The 10,172-nt window shown below is 40.1% G+C and overlaps 1 protein-coding gene across 1 annotated transcript in view; it reads left to right on the top strand.

Moving 5' to 3' along the window:
• Positions 1–2,107: 2,107 nt before the first annotated feature.
• The window catches only part of SLC5A12 (solute carrier family 5 member 12), a 29,534-nt gene continuing 21,469 nt past the window's right edge, over positions 2,108–10,172 (top strand). Inside the window, exons 1-2 of the mRNA XM_070761957.1 lie at positions 2,108–2,746; positions 5,761–5,826. Coding sequence (XP_070618058.1) covers positions 2,390–2,746; positions 5,761–5,826 — 423 coding nt within the window. The 5' untranslated portion in view covers positions 2,108–2,389. The remainder of the gene's footprint in view (positions 2,747–5,760; positions 5,827–10,172) is intronic.

The following is a 10,172-nucleotide window of genomic DNA, read 5'->3' as shown; positions in this document are numbered from 1 at the left end:
GTTGATTCTCTCCTTGATTAGTTTCCATCCATTGCTTCTTGTCCTATCTTCAGGTGTTTTGGAGTATAGCCTGACTCTCTCCTCCTTGTGGCAACCTTGAGATATTGGAACACTGCTATCATGTCTCCCCTAGTCCTTCTTTTCATTAAACTAGACATCCCCAGTTCCTGCAACCATTCTTCATATGCTTTAGCCTCCAGTCCCCTAATCATCTTTGTTGCTCTTCTCTGCACTCTTTCTAGAGTCTCAACATCATGGTGACCAAAACTGAATGCAGTATTCCAAGTGTGGCCTTACTAAGGCATTATATAGTGGTATTAACACTTCACGCGATCTTGATTCTATCCTTCTGTTTTAATGCAGCCTATGTTAATATTAAGGGAACCACCTCACAAGTTTCTCAGTCCCCTGGGGTCCCCAGAACCACCAGGTCTTGACAGACTTTCAGAAGGTCCATAGTAATGAGACTAAACTTATTTCTGGTGGCAGAAGATTGGACAGCCTTCTTTTTACTCTTCCAAGTCTACTTTTCAAAATAAATCTATTTATTACCTTGACATGTACAAGACATATGCCTTTGATTTCTAATGAACTATGAAACCATAGCATGCAAGTCAGGCTGGTTTCCTAAAATTAGAATGATTGCAGCAGAACATGAATTAGATGGAAATATGCAAATGTTATCAATTTCATTTTCATACTTAATCAGATGGTAAATGCCTTTTGGGATTGTACTGTTCAAACTACAGGTGAAACCTCCTGTGATTGCAAATAACTAAACGAGAAAAGATACCATTGATAGAGAATATAACATATAAAAAGAAAAAAATCAAAACCCAGCTCTTTCTTTTTTCCGAGGCATGGAAAATTCAATCATGCAAATGATTGGGTTTTGAGAGAGCAGTTCAGAGGGATGGCCAGCTGGTCATTGGTCGCAGTTTTGCGAGCAGGGAGAAATTCCCATTACTGATTCTAAAGAAATAGTTTGAACCTGGAGGAACCCACCTCTGATGCAAACTCTTTACCTGAACAGCTTGAATTGTTTAGTTTATGGGAAGAATTACACTTTCTAACAACTAAGCTTCATTTTGGCTATTTTATCCTATTATCCTATTCTATATATTCATCTTATATCCTACCTTATATTCTATCTACTATATAAATTGATTGGGCAAAGAAAAAGTGGTTGACTTGCAGGTACTCAGTTAACCAAATACTGCCTGATCAAGTTTGGAAGCTTCATCCAAATTTTTCCAATTTCAATCCAACACTCCATAACCACTATACAACTTTACCATGTTACATCTGAAAGGCCAAATTAAATCAGGAGACAAGTGTAATGGGAACTTAGCAAATTGGGGGATATTTTGATTTAATCATGGGACACAAAGGCAGGATGAGAAAATATAAAATAATATATTTTGGAGCAGATAAATGAGGATACAATTATACTTCTATCAATTTTGTATTCTAAATCCTAGTCCCAAAATTTAATTTTTCTTAAGATCAAGAGAGAAACAGATAGCCTTTTGGATCTTATGAGTTGTTATACTGTATGTAGTGTGTTTTTATCCTAAGGTATAGAAATGGTGTTATATACATATCTGCTGTTATTGAAAGCAACTGCTAAGTCTGAATATCTTTTTGTCAATGGAAAAAGTACTCAGAGGATTCCAGCTGCCTTCTCTGGATCTTTCACAAGTGATCATGCCCAGTGATCTCTAGTTTCAAAGCTTCTAAACCTATCACGGACCATTAATTTGTTAACTTTTGGCTCAACCAGATTTACTTTATATGGGCAATTAATTTTTTTAACTATATGTGAGTTTCAATATCAGAGGCTTTGTATCATAATTGTTGAGGAACATCAATAGGAGGAGGTTGATTCCATACGTTCCTGGCTGGTATATTTCTCATAGATATTTGGCAAAGTGCTGCAGGAATAGCAAGATGGACATCCTAGGCCTTTGGTCAGATCCTGCATGTTTTTTTCTCAAAATTTCATTGTATGACATGCTGACCAATCCAGTGCAGTTACTCAATGTGCTAAAGTAATGTTTAACTTTAATAAAGTTTCTCAGATAAAAAGGGTGTGAACTCTTGGATCTTTCTTTTTTTTCAATCTTATTAGCAGAAGCCTTTACTATTTCTCTCACAAGGAAGACATTATATGAAAAGCTACTCACAATTGTTTTTAGCCATCTCTGCAACATGACCTTGGAGTGAAGTCTGTAGTTAATATCAGTTAATATATCCTGGATTATATTTGTCTTTTGGAAAACCGAATTGCTTACTCATGGCACTGTAGATTTGTTCTCCCTTTGGAAGTTCTTTCTTTAAACAATCAAAAGAATTGCTCAAATTGACAAGAAGCCAACTAATTAGCACCATGGGCAAGTTCATCCCTCCAGTTGTGGAAAATTTTGTAATTTGGGATTATTTGGTTTTTGCAGCCCTATTTTTGATCTCTTCTGGCATTGGGATCTTTTTTGCAATTAAGGAGCGGAAAAAAGCAAGCTCTGGGGACTTTCTGGTTGGTGGCAGGCAGATGACTTGTGGACCGGTGGCTTTGTCCCTCACTGCTAGTTTCATGTCAGCCGTCACTGTACTGGGAACCCCAGCTGAGGTTTATCGCCATGGATCATCTTTCTTTCTGTTTGCCATAACATATACATTTGTCATCATTTTTACTTCAGAACTTTTTCTTCCTATTTTCTACAGATCTGGGATCACAAGCACTTATGAGGTAAGTGCCCTTGTCTAGAAAGTGACTCTTGCTCCAGATCCTGAACCAGCTTACATTTGGCCATCTAAGATACCTTGATAGCACCTTGTTGATATTTCTTTGTGGAGACAAAAGTTGCCTGACATGACATCATCTCTTCTGCAAACTTGCCATTCTGGAAAGAGCAATCACATATCACACTATAGCTAAAAGGCAGTTCCAGAGGAACCTACATTAATATAGAGACAGAACATGTGTTAAAATCTGCAAAGATAATGAATTTGTACATACATTAGGTAATAGCAGGCAAGCTTTAGATTCTAAAGGACAAACTATTTAACTGAAAGGAACCATTGTGACCAACTTTTACAAATGTATTATTTACAACAATTATCTGTAGATTGCAAAAATTGAGAATAATTCTCATTTAACTGTTAGAACATTGTCAACTATCTTCCTTAGCATAAAATACTTAGTTTTTTGAAATAGAAAAGAAGAGGGGTAATTATATGTTGACAAAAACATAGTCATCCCATATTGAAATATCAAAAATAAGGATTCCGTTTCAAACAATCACATCTTAAGGTAAGTGTGTATGTGTGTGTGTGTAAAAAAGAGAGGGGGGGGGAGAGGGAGTAAGAGTGAGTGTTTGAGTCCAGGGAGTTTAGACAGACATATTTAGAATCTTTTACAAAATACAGATCAAAGTCAATGTTTAAAAAAAATCAATTTTTTTCTCCAATTTCTCCTGTCATTCTGTGTATTTTATTCATCAGATAGGTTCAAAGAATGTCTTACTCCAGCTAACTCTGAATGATTTGCATAATAAAAAGTCAGAATAATAAAATGAAGAACCAAATTAAACTTGTCCAGAATATGTATGTGGACTAAATTCAAGGAACTGAGTATCCTATCTCGATAACAAGAGAGGTTGGTTCTGGGACAATGGATTTTCTCCTAATGTTACATTCACAATTTAATTGTTTGATTAATGATTTAATAGAGAAATACTTAATAATGAATTACTTAACTAAGCCCCCATTAGAAGCCATTAAGAATCCAATTATCTCATAAATGGAACCACTCAACCCTTATATATAGATGTAAAATTATAATGTCCAACTTGCCAAAAGAACTGAAATATTTCATGAGGAGAAAATACAATCCAAGCGTAATTATATAACAAACTGCGGGTAATAGTTGACCACACTTTTTGGTTCTAGGTATAATTTGTAATCCATGCAACAATTTTGGTAAATATCCACATAGATCCAAGTTTGAATATTTCAAGATGAAGACTTCTGTGAGATTTAAGTTATCCTATAAATGCTTGACATTTGTGGAGAGCTCCCTGAAGTCCATGCTTGAACCAGTGTGTGCAATGTTACTGACCATTGCTGCAAGTAAAATAAAGTTATCAGCCCTATCAATCCCATGTCTTCATTCCAGGTTGTAGGACAAGTTACAGATAGTCCTCAACTTACAACATTTCATTTATGACAGGCTCAAACTCAACCCTGACAAGACGGAGTGGCTGTGGGTTTTGCCTCCCAAGGACTATTCCACCTGTCCATCCATTACCCGGGGGGGGGGTCCGCAACTTGGCCGTTCTCCTCGATCCACAGCTGACATTAGAACATCAACTTTTGGCTGTGGGGAGGAGGGCCTTTGCCCAGGTTCGCCTGGTGCACCAGTTGTGGCCCTATTTGGACAGGGAATCTTTGCTCACAGTCACTCATGCCCCCATCACCTTTGAAAAGTGTTCGGAAACTTCAGATCGTGCAGAATGTGGCCGCACGAGCTGTCATGTCTAGGTATGCCCATGTTTCACCAACACTCCGCAGCTTGCATTGGCTGCCATCAGTTTCTGGTCACAATTCAAAGTGTTGGTAATGACCTATAAAGCCCTGCATGGCATCGGACCAGAATACCTACGGGACCACCTTCTGCCGCATGAATCCCAGCGGCTGATTAGGTACCACAGAGATGGCCTTCCTCGGGTTCCGTCGACTAAAAAATGTTGTCTGGTGGGACCTAGGGGAAGAGCCTTCTCTGTGGTGGCCCCGGCCCTCTGGAATCAACTCCTCCCTGAGATTCGAATTGCCCCCACCCTCCTTGCCTTCCACAAGATGTTGAAGACCCATCTATGCCACCAAGCATGGGGGGATTAATTTTCCCCCCTCACCTTTTCTGACTTAAACACTTGAGATTGGTGTGACTGTTTTAGAATTGCTAGTTTTTAACAATACGGGTTTTTTAATATAGTTTATAGTGGATTTGTATTCTATTGTATTTTATTGTTGCTGTGAGCTGCTCTGAATCCTCGGAGAGGGGCATCATATAAATCTAATAAATTGTTATTATTATTATTATTATTATTTGAAGTTACAACGGCATTGGAAAAAGTGACTTATGACTTATTTTCATACAACCACTGCAGCATCCCCATGGCCACTTGAACAAAATTCAGATGTTTGACAACTGACTCATATTTATGACCATTGCAGTGTCCGGGGGTGATCTGATCACCTTTTGCGACCTCATGACAAGGAAGGTCCATGAGGAACCAGATTTACTTAACAACTGTGTCACTAATTTAACAACTGCAGTGATTCACTTAACAAATGAGGCAAGAAAACTAATCAATTGGGGCACGATTCATTTAACAACTGTATCACTCAATCAAGGACTATCTATATTGACTTGATTTCCAGTTCGACTTAGACTTAGAATAACTATTATCATTTTAAATGTACACTAATCGGCATACGTTAAAATTAAATTTCATTGCATACAGCTCTCAAAGGCGTACCACCTCCAAGATGCACTACGTAAACATTACAAAACAAACAAACAAAAATTATGCATATACCCACATATATTTTTATATATACACATATATAATTGCTGGTATTGTCTATGGGAAGATCAGTTTCTCAGTCATTCCTGGAGCTATTTCTTGAATAATATGTAATACAATAATATGTAATAAAGCAACAGATATTTTTATTTACTGTAACCATCCTTTCCCCTAGTACCTGGAGTTAAGATTTAACAAGCCTGTTCGCATGGCAGCAACCCTGATTTACATATTGCAAACGGTAAGACATTTTCTTCATTTGCATGACAAATGTGATTTTTAAATATTTTGACAGCCTCATTTTCTTCTATGACGCAGGGAATGTGATAGAGAATGTCTATGTAGTGTTTTGAAAGTTGAAGAGCGATAGAATCATGCACATAGAAGACTCTAAATTACATGGATTCATCATAGCATCAAATTATACATTTCCATATGGAAGAGTATAATCTTTCTGGATTTTAGTCACCCCATTAACTAACATGGGGGGAGCATGGGGGGAGCATGATGACTCAGTGGTAAAGCTTATTTTATTTATTTATTTATTTGTTTGTTTGTTTGTTTGTTTGTTTGTTTGTTTGTTTGTATGCCACCCCTCTCCGTAGACTGTTGCTGTGCTTGTCAGCTGGAAAGATGACAGCCTGGGTTCAAGAACTGAGTGCCACATAAAGGAGTGATCTCCCATTACTTGCCTCAGTTTCTGCCAACCTAGCAGTTTGAAAGCATGTAAAAATGCAAGTAGTAATAGGTACCACTTTGGCGGGAAGGTAACAGTGCTCCATGATGTCATGCTGGCCACATGATGATGGAAATGTCTTCTGGAAGAACTGGCTGAATGGCTTTGAAACAGAAATGGGCACAAACCCATATACAGTGATCCCTCGAGTTTCGCGATCTCGATCTTTGCGAAACGCTATATCGCGATTTTTCCACCCGATGACGTCACTCCCTTCCTTTCTCATCTTTCTTTCTCTCTCTCTTTCTCTATCTTGGTTCTTCCTCTCTCACACTCTCTTCCTCCCTCCCTCTCTCATCTCTTTCTTTCCTTCTCTCTCTTTCTCTATCTCTCCCTCTCTTGCTCTCGAGCGGCGGGTGGCACCCAGGGAAGGTTCCTTCGGCCGCCCAGCAGCTGATCTGCTCAGCAGCGCAGTAGCAGCGAGGAGCCGAAGATGGGGTTTCCCCTTTGCGTGGGCAACGGGGAAACCCCATCTTCGGCTCCTCGCTGCTACTGCGCTGCCGAGCAGATCAGCTGCTGGGCGGCCGAAGGAACCTTCCCTGGGTCTTCAACTCCCAGAATTCCCCGCCGCCCACACAAAGGGGAAACCCCGATCGTGCACCGAGCGGCGGACAAGCGGCGGACGGACAAGCGGCGGGCGGACAAGCGGCGGGCGGACAAGCGGCGGGCGGACAAGTGGCGGGCGGACAAGCGGCGGGCGGACAAGCGGCGGCCAGACAAGCGGCGGCCGGACAAGCGGCGGCCGGACAAGCGGCGGGCAGGCGGGCGGCTCCTCAGCTGCTGGGCAGCGGAAGGAACCTTCCCTGGGTCTTCCCAGGTGCGGAAGTAAAAACACCATCTGCGCATGCGCGACCATGGAAAAAGGGGCGCGCATGCACAGATGGTGTTTTTACTTCCGCACCACTACATTGCGAAAAATCGAGTATCGCGAGGGGTCTTGGAACGTAACCCTCGCGATACTCGAGGGATCACTGTAGATCGCAACAACTAGCAGAGTAAAATCCACAAGGATCTCTTTACCTTTAAAAAAAAATTAACTAACATTTAATGACTCTAAATCAGGGGTATCAAGCAGAAGGCCCACGGGTTGGATTTGGCCTGTGTTGTGGTTGGATCCATCCCACAGGGCTGTACTGGAAAATCTAAGGGGCTGGCTCATGTAGTTTCTGCCCAGACTACCCAATGCGAAGGGGAAAACATTGGACCAGCATGGCTTTGGCCTGGTCTACCCAATGCAAAGAGGAAACATGTCAGCAATTTAGTGAGTTGTGTCAAGCTGACTAAGCCCACCTAGTCAGACACACCCACCCCATCGGCCACGCCCATCTGGACTCCACCCCCAAGGTCAACCACAGCCCTAATATGGCCCTCAATGAAATTGAATTTCACATCCCTGATCTAGACTTTCCTAGTCTGCATGACATTCTGCATTCAAAAGTGTGATTTTTCAATTGAAATTTCAGCTTCAAATGTAGAACAGGTTTCGCCATAGATTGTAGGACTATAAAAAGACACACATTTTTTCCAGATTAATCCTTGTTGAAAATATTTTAGCTAGCATTTATATTGCAATTTAGAGTATAATAAATAGTATACTCTACATACTATAGCACAGTGATGGCGAACCTATGGCACGGGTGCCACAGGTGGTACGCGGAGCCATATCTGCTGGCATGTGAGCCATTGCCCTAGCTCAGCTCCAATGTGCATGTGTGGGCTGGCCAGCTGATTTTTGGCTCCCACAGAGGCTCTGGGAGGATGTTTTTGGCTGCTAGAGAGTCTCCGGGTGATGGGGGAGGGCATGTTTACCCTTCCCCCAGCTCCAGGGAAGCCTTTGGAGCCTTGGGGAGGACAAAACACAAACCTATTGGGCCCACTAGAAGTTGGGAAACAGATCATTTCTGGCCTCCAGAGCGCCTCCAGGGGCGGAGAAAGCTGTTTTCGCCCTCCCAAGGCATTGAATTATGGGTGTGGGCACTTGCGCATGCGTGACAGCGTTTGGGCATGCTCTTTTGGCACCCAAGGAAAAAAAGGTTCACCATCACTGCTATAGGAGATGCAGTGGCTTAGTGGCTAAAACACTGAGCTTGTCAATCAGAAAGGTTGGCAGTTTGGTGGTTTGAATCCCTAGCGCCACGTAATGGAGTGAGCTCCCATTACTTGTCCCAGCTTCTGCTAACCTAGCAGTTCAAAAGCATGTAAAATGTAAGTAAAAAATAGGGACCACTTCAGTGGGAAGGTAATAGCATTCTGTGCATCTTTGGCATTTAGTCATGCCAGCCAGATGACCATGTAATCAAACAGGTCTGGCTCTTCAGCTTAGAAACAAAGATAAGCATCACCTCCTAGAGTTGAAAATAAGTAGCAAGTATGTGCAAGGAGAATCTTTACCTTTAAACACTATACAATAGGTTATAGATCAGATCCATGTCAGGGATTTAGGAGTCATGACTTGTTTGCCTTGAACCATTTTGTATCATATATTCTCATGCCCCAGGGAGGCAGTACAATCTGATTGCCCATTTTGGAGAGAATCTCTGTTGTTGTTTTTTTGTAGTTTATTTTTTTATTTTTATTTTTTGTCTTTAAACATCATGTTATTTTTACACAAATCTACATCCAAATTTCATACATTGTTATTTACATAACTATTTACAATATTTCATATGTTTTCACTATCCCATTTCTTGGTCTTTTTTCCACATCTCTACTATTTTTAATTGATGCATTCACACAACTTGTGAAATCACTCATACAACTTTATTCAGAATGTGGAATGTTTAATAACTGTGAGATATCAGTTTTCATGTTTCTCATAAGTCAGCCTTCTTTCTAGGGAATGCCAGAGCTACGATAGGTAAATATTTCTTTAAGGGCGATCTGCTTCAGAGCAGTTAGGAACATCTTTATTTGTACTTTGCACATAATAAAGAGAAAATCCTTCCTCCAACATCTTAGGCAACTATATACCAAGAATCATTTTCAGGAAACAGCATTGCGTGGATCACAAATAGCCAATGAAAAGATGAGAGCTCTGTTGCTGTTTGAGATTGCTTTGTAAGCAGTATAAGGTTAATTGGCTTTTCTAGATGGCAAATTCATGCATATGCTTACTTAGGGGAATATTTGTTCCCAAAATAATTCCACTCTCTAAATTAATTCCAGCAGTAGATTGGCACCTTTTATAAATGGTTTAATTTGCAATTTTATGACATTCTGTAGAACTGCAAAAAAAAGATTGTCCACTAGGACTCCAAGGTCCCTCTCACAATTACTGTTTTTGAGCCAGATTTTGCCTAATCTGTACTTGTACCTTTGGTTTTTCTTGTCTAAGTGTAAAACCTTGCTTTTCTCCAAATTAAATTTCATTTTATTGGATTGTTCAAGTCTGTCAAGATTTTACTGGATTCTGAGCTTGTATTCTAGGGTTTTGGCTATTCCTATTAGCTTAATGTCATGTGAACATTTGATAAGTTGTTCTTCTATCCTGTCATTTAAATTATTTATGAAGATATTGAACAGTACATGGCTTAAAATAGAGCCTTGTGGTTTCTTCCCTCCATGTATACGTAGCACAAATAAACTACTTGGTATGTATGGTTTGTCAGCCAGTTACAAATCCATCTAAAAGGGATGCTGTCTACTCCACATTTTTCTAGCTTACTAAGACCTAGGTTGTGGTATACTTTGTCAAATGCCTTACTAAACTCTATATATACTATGTCAACAGCATTTCACTGGTCTTCTAATTTAGTCACTTTATTAAAGAATGAAATAAGATTAGTTCGGCATGATCTGGTTTTAATAAACACATGCTGACTTCCTGTTATAACTTTATGTTTCTATATGTT

This window comes from Erythrolamprus reginae, chromosome 1, assembly GCF_031021105.1.
Source record: "Erythrolamprus reginae isolate rEryReg1 chromosome 1, rEryReg1.hap1, whole genome shotgun sequence".
NCBI classification, from domain to species: Eukaryota; Metazoa; Chordata; class Lepidosauria; order Squamata; family Dipsadidae; genus Erythrolamprus; species Erythrolamprus reginae.
This window is presented reverse-complemented; position numbering and strand designations above follow the sequence as displayed.